General features: G+C 40.6%; 1 protein-coding gene across 6 annotated transcripts in view; it reads left to right on the top strand.

Annotated features, from left to right (window-relative positions):
• Pde1c (phosphodiesterase 1C) overlaps positions 1–15282 on the top strand; it is a 446341-nt gene that overhangs the window by 414098 nt on the left and 16961 nt on the right. For 3 of the 6 annotated variants that reach the window (XM_029534988.1, XM_021191845.2, XM_029534984.1), the window contains one exon: positions 6049–6117. In XM_029534988.1, coding sequence (XP_029390848.1) covers positions 6049–6117 — 69 coding nt within the window. Of the gene's footprint in view, positions 1–6048; positions 6118–14529; positions 15066–15282 lie in introns of those variants that run through there. The other 3 variants (XM_029534987.1, XM_029534983.1, XM_029534986.1) reach the window with 3 other exon arrangements.

The raw sequence follows: 15282 nt of genomic DNA, 5'->3' as shown, positions 1-15282 counted from the left end.
AGAGAGAGAGAGAGAGAGAGAGAGAGAGAGAGCAGGTCTGGTATGGGCATTTGAAACCTCAAAACCCAACCCCAGTGACACAACTCCTGTAACCAGACCACACCTACTCCAACATAACCACAGCTCCTAATCCTTCCCAGTTTCACTAACCAACCAGGGCACCAAGCATCCACACTTATAAGCTTATGGAGGCTGTTATCATTCAAACCACCATACCAACTCTGTTCTAAAACCATGGTGGACAGTGACAGAAGAATGACAACTGATGTTGTTCTGTGGCCTACACACTTATGTGTGCATGCATACATACAGCACACATGAACCCACAGACATATACAGAAAGAATGAGAAGGGGCAGAGGGGAAAAAAAGAAAAAGCAGAATAAGAGTGGAAGGATAAAGGAAAACTAATAACCCAGGAAATTGTCTTTATGTGGAAAGGCAGGGAAAAAAAGAAACTTCCCAGTTCACAGTAATAAGTCATAAGCCAGATGTGAGTTTTCTGGAAACCTAAAGATACATGAGCAGAGATTACTTAAGAATCCATAGCACCTGTGAGGCCAAAGCACATTGGTGGTTCAGAAGAAAGATGGCTCCTCTCTTCAGCTTCAAAACAGTCTCTTCACTGAGCATTCACACTGGAAGTGCCAAGCCAAGCCCATCCCACCAATACCTCACTCCTGATTAAAGGGCTCAAATGTCTGCAGATGGCAATGTGACCCATACTCTCACCAAGGCTGGCAAACACTGACAGAGTGAATATGGAGTCCCTGATGAAGCTGCCACAGGGAATCAAACATTCACTCTATGAACATGTGGAGGTCATTCACATTCAAACCACATTTCCTTCCCTGACTCCCATAGGCAAAGTACATTTAGTCTGACTTGAAAAGTCCCCAGTCTTCCACAGTCTCAAAACTGTTTAAAAGTCTAAAAAGACCAAAAGCTCAAATCAAAAGGCTTCGATTTTCAAACCCTTCCAGCTCTGTTAACTGCAACACAATTCTTTTTCTTCTGGTGTTTGAAGCTCTCAGTAGACATCTCTCAGCCATGGCCTCTCCAGTCCTGCATGCAGGGGACTCCCTGCCCTCAGCCTGTGACTTTAACTGCAGAGGAAGAGTCTACAACCTCTTTACTCTGGTTTCCTTGACTCTACACTCAGAATCTCATGGTTGGAATCTGCTCAGTTCTGCTTGCCTGGGGAGGAACTTGGTCCCCTGCATGTATTGGCATAAGCTTGGATTTGTTGGTACTGTCCTTTGTTGTATAAGCTCTCCTTTAATTCTCTGGGCTCCTTATTATAAGTTGGAAGAAGCTTGGTTGAATGGAGTCTGCCCCTGAGGGCACCTTCTCCCTTTACTCCATTTTGCATCAGACTTTCTTTAAGCTTTTCATCTCGTTGAACACAAAATTTAGGTCTAACATTAAATTTCCTGGTGATCTTTTTCTCCTCAATCTCAGCATTTTGTATTTCTTTTTACCCCCCCCCCCCCGTGAGCTCTTTTTCACTGTAGATCTGCATAAGAGTGATCACTAATAACCACATGACAAAGTGATTAGGAGGCTATCATGAAATCTACTCTGCTAAGGGATTTAATCTCAAAGTCTTCAGTTTAGCCGCCAGAAGATTTTAAAGAGAAAGAGAAGAAAATAATCACATGCTTTGCCAAAATATCCCAATGGTTTCTAGCCTTTAGCTAATATTGTTCCCATATGAAACTTCTTGAACTGGGCTTTCAGCATCCACATTGCTCTCAGCATTATTGTCTTCCAAGCTCCTACAAGAATGGTCCATTAAGCACTGATTATAACATTCAACTGCTTCTCTAGCCTGTCTTAGGGTTTACATTGCTGTGGACAGACACCATCACCAAGGCAATTCATATAAGGACATCATTTAATTGGGGCTCTGTACTGGCTGGTTTTGTGTGTCAACTTGACACAAGCTGAAGTTGTCACAGAGAAAGGAGCTTCAGTTCAGGAAATATCTCCTTGAGATCCAGCTGTGGGATATTTTCTCAATTAGTGATCAAGGGGGGGAGGGCCCATTGTGGGAGGTGCCATCCCTAGGCTGGTAGTCTTGGGTTCTATAAGAAAGCAAGCTGAGTAAGCCAGGGGAAGCAAGCCAGTAAGAAACATCCCTCCATGGCCTCTACATCAGCTCCTGCTTTCTGACCTGCCTGAGTTCCGGTCCTGATTTCCTTCGGTGATGAACAGCAATGTGGAAGTATAAGCTGAATAAACCCTTTCCTCCCCAACTTGCTTCTCGGTCATGATAGGAATACCCATCATACACTACCAAATAAAAACACCAGTACCATGAATGGGTTACACCATTTGAATTGGTGGCTAAAGGGATCTCATAGACACCTGAAACATAACAGGTTTTTGTCAAAACTATTGGTTACCCTCCACAACTTGAAAATAAGACCATGTTGATGAAGACATAAAATACTTATGTCACAGAACATGGAGAAATCAACCAGAAGTTTCACCTCTGCTGACTGCCATTCACAGTGATGGAAAGTGCTATCTATTCTGCTGGAGGAGAAAAGTAATTACTAATCTCACCCACATATCTTAACCTGCAAGCTACAACAGTGCCCTGCCAGTGTTATGGAAATCCCACCAGAGATAACCACTCAGACGCATTTTATAGCCAACTGGAAGTATTTATTCTAACCAGCTGGGACTATACTCAGGTATACAGAACCTAAGTGTATCCTCAAGTATTTAGAGCAAGGGTCTTTTAAAGACAAGAACCATTGTTTGGTATCTTATTCTGCTGCTTCAGGCAGATGTTTTGTAAAAAAACAAATAGTTTAACAGAGGCTAAGATAAGTAGTTAGCTAGAGATGGAGATCTTCAAAAAAAAATAGGTATTTTTACAGAGGCAAGATAAGTTAGCTGGGGCAGCTTGACTGTGGGTTATTTGAGTAGAGAAGGGCAATTTTACATAAAGTTCTCCATCAAGGAGATCAAATTCTAGTTAAACCTGAAGTTGCCTCAGCAAGAGGAAAAGATGAAAAAAAAAAAAAAAACCTATGCACTGTCTTGCTCTGTCATGCCTGCAGGATATGTCCATGGTGCAACAGCAGCATGAATGTTGTGAGTCTAACCAGCCAAGCCCACTCTATGAGATGGAACAAATACTTGACATTGTTAATGAAGCCAAGAACTTGAAACTAGAGAGGACATGAACCCTAGGCAAAAGCTTGTGGGACCATAATGGCTCAGGACTATGGAGGAAGGGTCCAGGAAGCTTCAATCCTGGATACCTCAAATATGAGGACAGCAAGAGTTGGCTCCCTCCCCCTCCCAACCTGGTGCCATAAAGCCAGCTGCCCCACCATTAAACCTAGCACGAATTTATTACTCTGACGGTTATTGGGCTTCATTCCTTGTTTGACCTTATAAGGTATTCTCCTCCTTGACCCTACAGCCCCTGAGTATGTAGACAAAGCATCTTCTAATACCCCTGTCCAGGCCAATGGACAGGTCCACACAAACCTTGACCCAGAGATCCTGGCCATCTTCCCAGGATCATAAATACCATTTCACTATCCCACCCTCCCCTAAATAAACAAAACAGTCCCCAAAGCTGTTCCTAGGTGTGGTTTTTGCCTGTATATTCATTACTGATGGAGACCCTGTACTGCTCCCACCTACACTGGATTAAGGTTCCCTCTCTCTACCCCAGCTCGGTGTGCGACGAGCTAGATTGCCCAGGAAAGGGTAGAAGACACTGGGCATCAAAAACTAACTACTGCTATTCTACTATGTGAACATAAAACAACTCTTAAAGATACATTGTTGTACTTATATATCAGTGTATTACTCAACCCTCATCAGAGAAACATCTTCTCACAGGCAATTAACACAGAGTCTCACAGCTGGACAATGTACAAAGTGAAAGACATTTAGGGATCACTTAACCCTAAATGGAATGTCTTAATCACACCTCCCCCATCAAGAAATCAATATGGAAGAGATTGTAAAAGCCAGAGATTATGGGCAACCTCAAGGGGAAAAATATCTTTAGACATTAAAAAAAAAAAACTGATGCATGTTTGAACTCACAGAGATTGAGATGCCATGCACAAGACCCACACAAACTCAAGCCATACAAAATCTCAGCAGAAGTGGGCCAAGAGTGCTACCTCTAGGCTATTGATAGCTAATGCAAGAGGGAAAAAATCTGTTTTCTTCGGTGGAGTGACAAGGGATGGCATCCACACTCTAGGGCAAGCCCCATGCTCAAGAGCAATTAACCAGTACAAATTGGACCCCATGGTTCTTGTTTTGATTTGTTTCTTTTTAGAGAGAATGGAAGGGAGAAAGAAGGGGAGGAGAGAGAGAGAGAGAGAGAGAGAGAGAGAGAGAGAGAGAGAGAGAGAGAGAGAGAAGAGAGAGTATATTAGAAACTGAACTCTGTTCTGCATAGTTGCCACTNAGAGAGAGAGAGAGAGAGAGAGAGAGAGAGAGAGAGAGAGAGAGAGATGATATTGGATGTGTGAGGATCTTGAGGGTGTCGAGGGAGGGGGAAAGAAAGCAGTCCCTGGTACTGCGCAGAAGCTATGTCTCTGCACCTTGCAGTAGCTATGTCTCCGCACTATACCAGGAGACTCTAGAGTAGGAAAACCTCACTGACTACCCACACATCTCCAGTTCTGGGTTCATACATCCTCTGATGCTGATCACTCTTGTTATCTTTACCTGGTCCAAGATTACATGGTTTAATTCATTAGTACAACTTGTAGGCACCCTAGTTCTCTGCATATGACTTTACTAATAGTTTGCGTGTAGTGGTTTGAAGGACAGTGGTGGTCCCCATTTGTTTAAATATGTGGTTTATAAAACTTTAGGAAGACTGACCAGATGTGGCCTTGGAGGAGGAGGTGTGTCCCTGTGGGGTGGGTTGTGGGTTTTATAGACTTGTGTCATTCTCGGTGTTCCTTCTCTACCTCCTTACTTGAGAATGGAGATGTGAATGTCTCAGCTATTCCTGTTGTCATATCTTTGTTCTACCACATGGACTCTAATTCTCTGAAACCACAAGACAAATTAAATGCTTTCTTTTATAATCTGCCTTAGTTGTGCTGTTTTATTACAGCAATAGAAAAGTAGCTAAGACATTGGGCAATTGTAGGAACTCGTAACAGAAATAGCATTAGCTTATGTATATTCTTTGCTTAATTTATTTCTGAACACACATGGGGATACATACCTGTAACACAATTCTCAGGAGACTGAGATAGAAGACTATTGAGGTCCAGGCTAGCATGAGTTACAAAGTGAAACAGTGTATGGTTCAACCAAAAGAATTCTCTTCACATCTCTTTGAAGGGCTCATCATATGTGTTGCTGCTGAGTATGGCTTCCATGCCTATTTCTCTTCAATAAGGATTATAAAGATACTGACTTTGCGAATGAGAGTTAGTCACCATCTGCTGGAAGCTCCAGGACCCTGCTAACATAACATCAGTGGTTTCCCCAGTTTCTGAGTGCACTAACACACCCTACCGTGCCAGAAAACTTAGACATAGCTGTTCAGTCATTTCTAGTTGAAGATCTAAGACTCTGACAGATCCCATTCATGATCCAATTCCAGGAAAAGGCTGTAGATAAAACATATTTTAAATCCCTAATTGCTCAGTTCTAAATTCCAAACTTTCCATTTCCCCACTGCTGATCCCCACCCTATATACATATTATAACTACGTGGAGCTTTCAACTATTATAGTCTCCACTCTAGAACACTAAAATTGGTATCCCTGATAACTACATACTTATCAATAATCTCTACTAATACTGAGGTGTCCTGCTCAAGAGCATTGCTACCTAGCACGCCAAACTACTATCCAGAAGTACTAAGTACAATCTCACAAAGGCACAAGCTGAACTTCTGGCTTCTCTGTGCCATAGAATACACACATGTAACCTTGACCAGCCATCTTCTACATGGTATTTTCAGTCCCAGACATCTGTATCAGATGAGCATCTGCCAATCCTGATTATACTTTCCTTATCTTCTCTTTCCTATTCATAGGTACAAAGAAGCGTTCTCATGGCTCACCTGCTCCAAGCACTAGTTCCACAAGTCGCATAACCTTGCCAGGTAGGTAAATGACATTGCCCTATTATCTCCGTGACCACACTCGACAGAAAGCACTAGTGTTTCGAGCGCTGGCAGCAGCATCTGTAGAAAATCCTCTGTTCAAGTCCACCTTATCAGGGAGTGGTTGTGTCTGTTGCTTTCACTTGTGAGTTTCTTCCAGATGTGACCATGCTGTTCCCACACAATCTTCCACTCAGCAATGGACAGAGTGAAACTGTGCTCTTTTTTTGTGAAGGCTATGAAGCATCTACTTCTGAGAATCAGGTAGTTCAGGGAAAATGAATGGGCAGAGAGAGATAGAGATAGGTAAAGAGATAGAGATAGAGTCATGGCTAGGTAGATATAGATAGATAGATAGATAGATAGATAGATAGATAGATAGATAGATAGATAGATACATACATACATACATACATACATACATACATACATAGGTAAAAGACAGAGAGACAGACAGACAGATTAACTTTCAAACCCCTTCTGTGCCCTTTTGTCTTGGAACTTTACTTTTCTCACCTACATCATCTCTCTAAGGATTAGAACTGACAGCTCTAACCTTAGAACCCACTCATACAGAGTTTGTGTGTGTGTGTGTGTGTGTGTGTGTATGTGTGTGTGTACATATGGAAGGCACAGTGAAGGTCTACTATTACAAATATGAAAGCCAATATGACCCAGTTCCCTTCTAGAATCTCCTAGGAAAATATTCACCCATAATGCTCATATGTAGGTGCAAGGAAGACTAATGTCTGCTAGACTCTGTGGATAGTAGCTTGACATGGGTAGCATAACACCCCCTGTTACAAGCTTAACTATAGTGGGATTTGTTTTGAGAAAGAGGCACTATAAAAGGTATACATGGACATTGTAACCTTTTTTATAATAATAAGAAAGACTATAGAAAGAAAAATGTTTTTTTTAGTGCTAATGTTATCCATTAACTAAGATCCCCTCTCCTTCTACGTCTTATTACACATTTTTTTTTCTTGAATTAAATCTCTACCTTATATAGAATTTTGTTTTATCCATTTTGAAATGTCTTCTACATGTTAGTAAATTAACCAATATCTTGGTAATTGGCTAATGTGTCTATGGTTATGTCAGTTTACTTATATATGTAATGATTACTTTTATTATTATACTCATGGTACATTCTTGTCTATAAATATTTGGAGTCTAAGTATGGAATGAGGGATATTCCTGGGTTAGAAATCCTGGCTTAACCAGTACCCCCTGAGCTCGTGTCTCTAGCTGCATATGTAGCAGAAGATGGCCTAATCGGCCATCATTAGGAAAAGAGGCCCCTTGGTCTTGCAAACTTTATATGACCCAGCACAGGGGAAGTCCAGGGCCAAGTAGTGGGAGTGGGTGGGTAGGGAAGCAGGGGCTGGGGAGGTATAGGGAACTTTCCGGATAGCATTTGAAATGTAAAGAAAGAAAATAATAATAAAAAAATGAAAAAAAGAGAAATCCTGGCTTAAGAATGTGTAGATACTTAGATTCTTGCGAAGATTCCTTTTAATAATATTAATTTATCTCTTATTATAATTAATTAATTAATGTGCACATTTTGCTATCTTTTTGCCAATGCTAAATATTATGTTTTATAACTTACTACTTTGGTGGAAAATAACTCATCCTTATTTTCTTTGCCTTTGTCTTCTTAAAAATACCTTTACTAATGTGAAGTTATCTTTTAGATTTCTGCCTTGGGGAATTACTATGTTTCAACTATTGTGAGAAGCATATTGTCTTGTATTTTTAAATCACTCTGAAATTAGGCTGGTTTGTAATTCATGGTATGTGATAATTTGATTAACATTTTTTTCTTGCTTGTAGGCAAAATAATAGCTCACTTTGCAATGAGTAGCATTCTTGACAGATGAACCCTAATCCACATTGACCTGGTATTTCGCTTTATGCTCTGTAGCTCTGTGCACAGACCTGACCCATGGATTCCATCATTGTCTGCTAAGGAGCCCTGAGTTGTCTTGCTTCTGTGACTGCCTGAAACTAGTTTCCCTTGGCTTATTTCCCTTTGCAGCTTTCTCCAAACCATCTGGGTAAAATTAATATTGTGTGGCACTGATTTTCTTCAAAGTGCTTTTACCTGTTGATAGTTAGCTTTCTCTACAGTGAAGTCCCTCATTCTACTTTCTGATCCCCAGACTGCCAAGGTGATAAGCAGATGCCCATTAGTATCCAGAAAGCTTCTGTGAGTGAGAGTTGTGGTTCCTTAGAGAGAACCCATCCTCAGTGCTTAGAAGTTATCTTATCATGTGCCTGCTGTGGTTATTGTGCACTTCAGAATTCTGAGCATCAGGAGGAAGCTAACATCACACCAGCAATGCCAGTGGAAAGTGATCATGTCTGCATATTGGAAAGAGATCTCACTCTTGAGCCAGGGAGGATCCCAGAGGTCATCCTGGCCATCTACGACGAGACTATGCAGACCTGATGTTGACCCACTTGCTGTGCTGAGTACCGAGGTAGCTTGTTAGGCTTATATGGCCCATGAATCACCATGATGGAAGCTTTGTCTTTTTATCTGAGTTTGTCAGTCCATACTTGCCCATAGGTCTTACTTTCGAAGTTCTGGCCATCTCAAAAGCCTGTGTGTCAAAATGCATGACACAGTTGCAGGTACTCTGTCTCGCAGATGCCTCTAACTTGCTAATTATAATCATCAGCTCTCTTCAATCCCTTCCTACCTCAAGAACTATAGATGGTTCCTCCTTCTTATTTAGATGGTGTTATGGCTACCTACTCAGATCTGGCTAGTGTCTTCTCAAGCTCTGCTTTAAAGGAGCTGGTGATTATACCACAGCTATATTATAGAAAATCCTTAACTATCACCAACAAACAAGAGTTTTAAAAGCATGGATCATGCAGTCATTTGAATGGACCTAGCTGAAGAGTTTAAGAGTTAGGCCTTATCGCCATCATCAAGGCTGAATTGAGTATGATCACACCAATCAGCTACTGGCTACTTGATTCAGTCATTAAGTGATGAAACTCTTCTTGTGAATTCTGGTCAGGATAACCTGAGATGTTCATTCCTTGATATATACTCCTCTGCTTCAAACACATGCAGAGATAGACAAAATAGAAAAATGAGCCCGGCAGTGGCGGCACACACCTTTAATCCAAGCACTTGGGAGGCAGAGGCAAGCAGATTTCTGAGTTCGAGGCCAGCCTGGTCTACAGAGTGAGTTCCAGGATAGCCAGGGCTATACAGAGAAACCCTGTCTTGAAAAACCAGAAATAAATAAATAAATAAATAAATAAATAATGATAATAATAAATAAAATAAAGTCTTGAAAGACAGTGTAAGAGACAAACAGCTCTGAGAAGGAGAAACAAAGGGGACTTACACAGGGTTCACCACAGGACTGATGTTGTGGAACAGCTGTGCTCCATAGCCCAAGCAAGGTCTGTCAAGAAGGTCCAGAAGGTAGTAAAAAAAAAAAAATCTTCTGGGATGCAGGCCTGATATAAATAGGGACCTAGTCAGAATACAGGACAGGGACAAGAAAGGTAAAAACCCTGCTGGTGGCCTTTGTTTTGAGCTCTAGCCTGAGCTACTGACCAATGGGCAAACAACCATGTGCCTTCTTATCAGACAAGGCCAGCACTGCAAGTGAATCTCTAATCCTCCAACTATGACTTGGGGGGTTAGAGACAAAGTATCATCACAAGCTCTTCCCTGATTTAAGGGATCAAGTGAAAGTAAGTTCAAGCCCTAGGCAGGCTGTAGAGCTATCACAGTGGGACAGGCAGAATGGAAAGAAGCACAGAACACAAAACACAGGAATTCCAGTGCTAACATAAGAAGTGACAGGTAAATTGGGCCTCATCAAAATAATAGACTTTGGGGAAAACAACATTACCAACTGTGTTTAAAGGCAAATTGAACAATAAGAAAACTATTGGCAAATAATATGTCTGAGTAGGGGTTAGTTAGAACCTATAGTGAACTTGAGAAGCTAAACAGTAAAAGCCCAAGAGCCAAGCTCACAAATGGACAAGGAGAAGAACAAGCAGTTTGTCACAGAACTTCAAATGATCACTAAATGTATAACTAGATGACTAACTAGTATCCTTAGTCAGAGAAATACAATTCAAACTTGGTGGGAATCTGCCTTCAAATGTAGTGGATGGCAGGAAAAAAAAGATGAACAATAACATTTAAATGAAGATGAGGAGAAACTGGAATCCTTCCACAGTGCTTGACAGTCACAGAGCTCTTTGGGAAATTTTTACAATTTGTTAAAAAGTTAAATGTATGCAAGTATCCTGGTGCATGCTGGTTGCTGTATGTGGGGCAGAGTAAGAGGGATCAAGTGTTGAACAGCAACCCAGACTCAATGGCAAGTTCCAGTCAGCTTGGGCTGCACAGAAAAACCTTGTCGCAAAACAAAATAAAATCTTTTATGTCATCAAATGACCCAGGAATTCTAGATTCGTATGCTAGAGAATTGAAAGCAATTCTTATAGGAAACTTTGTTCTCACATATTCACAATAAAGTTTCCCATAGTAGTCCAATGTAGAAACCACCTACATTCCAGCATCTATTCCAAATGAATGAATTGCTGTATATTCTGAAGATCCTTGAGAACACTTCTCTCAGTAGAAGCCAGACACAAAAATCATGTCAGTGATTCTGTTTGTATGACATATTCCAAGAGACTTGACTTGGGTACTGATGGCATATACTATGTAGATAGAGGAGTATGGGGTGACTTTTCAAGGGCATGGGATTTGGGGGTGAGGGGATTAAACTTTTAGAATTTAGATGATGGTAATGATTACATAACTCTGTGACTATATGAAAAACCACAAGACGCATATATAAAAAGGTGAATTCTATTGTAAATAATTTACCAGTTGATTAAAAAATGAAAGCATAGGAGATAAAGGACTGCACATGCCTCAGGACAGTCAGGGCAATGGGAAAGCCACATGCAACACCAGACCTTTATTGAAACAGACCTAAAGCAACAACAGCAACAGCAACAACAACAGTCACAAAATGCATACTTAAAGACTTTGTAGGAGGGTTTCAAAAATGACCTCAAGGATGAGAAAAACTTAAATGCTATGGTTATTTCAGAAAAGGTACCAGTACCAGCTGCTAGCCATCTGGCATCAAATTGTCACTGGCTACAGTAGATGTCAGAAGGCAATGAAGATGCCTTCCACATGCAGGGGGAAACATTAGTACCCAGTGAGGGAGGGCAAAAACACCTTTAACCTTCATTCAGTGTGGACAGCTACAGGATGTGCTACTCGGAAGTCATTGCTGAAAGCATTGAGGGGCACATATCAGAAAGAAGGAACGTAGAATGGCAGTGCACATGTCGATAATTGTGTAGGACTAGAAAAATACTGTAGTAAGACAGGAAGGAGAAACTATACAGAAAATCATTGCAGTGTTGAATTGGAAGTACTAATTTCTTCGTTCTCTTTGGGAAAAACTGAGAAATTTTGTCACTTTTTAATGCAAAGGATCATCAGTGAAATAATTAAAATATAATGTATAGTATTTTTATGAACTGAATTTTTGGGTCCTGCCCCAATTCCAGGTGTTGGAGCCTAATCCACAATAGGTCAATAGGAAGTGTGTAAAACTATCTTTTATTCTCCTGATGTAATTGTCATCTCAGAGGCTTACTGCCTCTGTCTGGTGACCTAGGTTGAATCCTGGAAGCTTCTAGCCGCTATACAATCTAATCTAGGCCTAGAATGTTTTCAGTCTCTGAGACTTGCTACTAATTTAGGTCACCCCTTCCTACTTCTTTCTGGTCTCTGGCTGGCTGATTCAACTTAGCTGTTCTGGCTCCAGGCTGACTGATTCAATCTGTCTTCTCTCTTGGCCTCTGACTTTTTGCTCTGCTTGGTCTCAAACTAACTCTGGTAATCTGTTCTAATTTTCTGGTTCTCTCTCATTCTCTGGCTGGTTCTGTGTCTAGTTTGTTCTCTCTCTCTCTCTCTCTCTCTCTCTCTCTCTCTCTCTAACTTATCTCTGTAAAACTCCCCCAGTAAAACTGCCTCCTCTCCTTTTCTTTCTCTGAATTCTTCTCTCCTAAGTAACCTCTTTTTTCTCTCTCTTCTAATGAGAACTGGGTATATTCTACTCTGTCAAATCTTTCCTTGATTCTTCACTTTGTGTGCCTCTCAGTTAGACATCCCTTTCAAACATGGATGCTTCCTTCTACAAATTAACGTTTCCTTTATTGTTTATGATTAAAAGTGTGTACTATGGTAGTGCCCATATCCCAGTCAGAGGAATTAAAGGTCTGTGCTAAGGCTAAGCCACACCACAACTAGAAACAGGTTTTTCAGTAAACAGCACAATCTCATGGTTCACAGTGTGATCAAACAACCTGCAATAACATTTTTAGGTCACAAGGGTTGAACCAACATGGGTAGACTAGGAGCTTTGAAACCATCCAATAAGAATGTAACAACAAAACGAAAGGCAGTGGGCCTTTACCTGGAACTTAGATCTTATAAGTCAAGGCTTATACCCATGAAAAGTAAGGCTTTTTTTTTTTTTTTTTTTTTTTTTTTTTTTTTATTTTATTTTTGTATTTTTTTTTTTTTTTTTTGTCTTTTTAAGCCACCTAGCAGTCACTGTGGCATAGTAGCCTAAGATAGAACAGGCATCCAAATGAAAAACTGATCAAGCAGGAAGTCAATAGACAGAGAAAAGAAAGGAAACAGCTAAGAATGCAGAATGGCAATCTCAACACAAGCCTGAGTGTCAAAACAAGCCCCCAGATGTAGTTAGCAACCATTGCCTTCCATTTAAATGGACTTTTCAACTGCAGCAATGATCTAATTGGATCAGATCCATCCCACTTTTACACTTGTATATTGTTATACATTGGTTCTATAGTCATATTCCATTTGTGTATGGTAAAGGAAGCTCTATCCAAATACAGAGCTGACTTTTTGGAGACCATCTATACATAACTCTACTGTGCAAATATGGCACATGGTATTTAATCATCTTTCTGTTGTAACTGTTTTCTATTCTTGTTGCTACAAGACTGTTTATACATAGTATGTTACATGATGTTGAGCAAGAAAAACAAGTCACTAAAAGGTAATAACCTCTAGAATGATTTTTCTTATTTTAAAACATAGAGATATATTTTATGATTATAAATGTAATACCATGCACATATGCACAGGAATAAAGAAATTCTAGGCGATGGCTTTGGAAAGTTTAAGGGATGTGATGGAGAATAAATACTAAGTCCTACCTGTGTTTAAGCTTTTGTGTGGACAAAGTTAATGTTGGGTGTTTTCCTTTATGTCTTACTTTTTGAGATAGGCTTTCTCACTGAACCTGGAACTTACTGGGCTAGGAAAGCTAACCACCAAGCCCTAGACATCCCTTTGGAGGCATCCTTAGCACTAGGTTTACAAGAATAAACCACCAAATCTTTTTTTACATTGATGCTAGTGGTCTGAACTCAGGTCTTCAGGCTTCTGCAGCCAGCACTTTACCCACTGACCACATTCCCAGCTCCCATTTTATCTCTTTTAAATTGTTTAAAACATTGATTTCATTAAGCTATATGAAGGGTATAGGTACTTATTTTGCTAGTGTTATTTTGGTGTACTTTTCCATGAGTTTAAAAATGACTTTATGTAAAGCTATGGCTGTTTTGCAGAAACAGTCGTGTTTACCGCAAGATCGTGTTTACTTTCATTCGTGTTGCTAGTTTAACATGTGCTATGAACGTTGACATTTTTCCTTTCTAATCTTTGGATGTGGTTGAGCTATGAGGAGATAGATCTTTTTAGAAGCTCTGGAAGTTATTTCTCAGAAGGCTGCAGTGATCATTTCATTAAAGGACTATGCAGTTCTGCAGTTATCTAACAGAATCATCTTTCAGCTTCAGCCCAAGAAAGCGGCTTGGGGGTCATCATCTGGAACCCTTGCACATCTCATCCTGAATGGCATTTGCACTGGAAAGACTAGCACATACCGAAAGGTTTTTTTTTCCTAGAGCCTACTTTATTTGTTGTCCAGTGGCAGTTTGAATGGCGATTTCATGGACTTTAGGGGTGGGGAACATCCATGCTGGAGAACTGGGGAACTGTTGGCTCTTGCCTGAAGTTTTACCACAACTACCAGCCATAACTTTCACCCATCCAAAGCAGTGACTTCTGAGCAGCTTCCCAGGTGCCTCCTGAAGTGATCTTAGAGGAAAGGTACAGTACCTAGTCATTGCTGATGCAGATATAGCTGACTGCTCCTTGCACAAACTGCGGCATGTGCAGTAGTCTTGCAGTAGATGTGGCTCTGCTTCTGAACTCTGCTGCCTGCTATAGAAAGAATTTCTGGGCCAAATGCTATCCATCTCCCAATAATATTGTTCTGTGTCCTGTTGCAGGAGACTACGGCTAAAACATCATCCAGAAACTTCCTTGGAAGAGACCTGACCATCACCAAGGTCTGAAGACAATGTGGAAAACTTATATTCCTTTTCCCTAAACAAAATCTACATGTATTGTAAGTTATTGAGTATTTAACTTCAATTGGTGAGTTTTGCTCTCCCTAATCCAGCTTTTTAAAGACAAGTACTTTTATATGTATTTTAAACTTACAGACATCAGGGAAAATGCTGTTAATAACATATATTAAACCCTGATAATTCTCTCAGGACTTTGGTAGTAGCATCTTCTTTAACACTTCAGGTAACTGAGGCATGAATACCTTAATAGCTTGCCCAAAATAATCATTGGCCACTGGCAAGCCTGTTCTCATTCCTGGGAGATTCGTTTCAAGCAAAGGCTGGATGGACCTGCTGCACATATGGAGCCAGCTTTTCACAAACTTGCCTCATGTCTAGAGGTTTAGATCTTTTTACCACCTGTGACTTTAAGGCCTTATATCTCTGGCGTGAAGGATTCTTTTAAATAAGTCCCAAAATGGCCAATGACCTGGTTATGCAACTGTCTTAGTCAGGGTTTCTATTCCTGCACCAGAAGCAGTTGGGGAGGAAAGGGTTTATTCGGCTTACATTTCCATACTGCTGTTTATCACCCAAGGATGCAGGACTGGAACTCAAGCAGGTCAGAAAGCAGGAGCTGATGCAGAGGCCATGGAGGGATGTTCTTTACTGGCTTGCTTCCCCTGGCTTGCT

The sequence above is a fragment of the Mus pahari genome, chromosome 2, assembly GCF_900095145.1.
Source record: "Mus pahari chromosome 2, PAHARI_EIJ_v1.1, whole genome shotgun sequence".
Lineage (NCBI taxonomy): Eukaryota > Metazoa > Chordata > Mammalia > Rodentia > Muridae > Mus > Mus pahari.
Note: the sequence above shows the minus strand (reverse complement) of the source record. Positions and strands in the feature narration are given on the sequence as shown.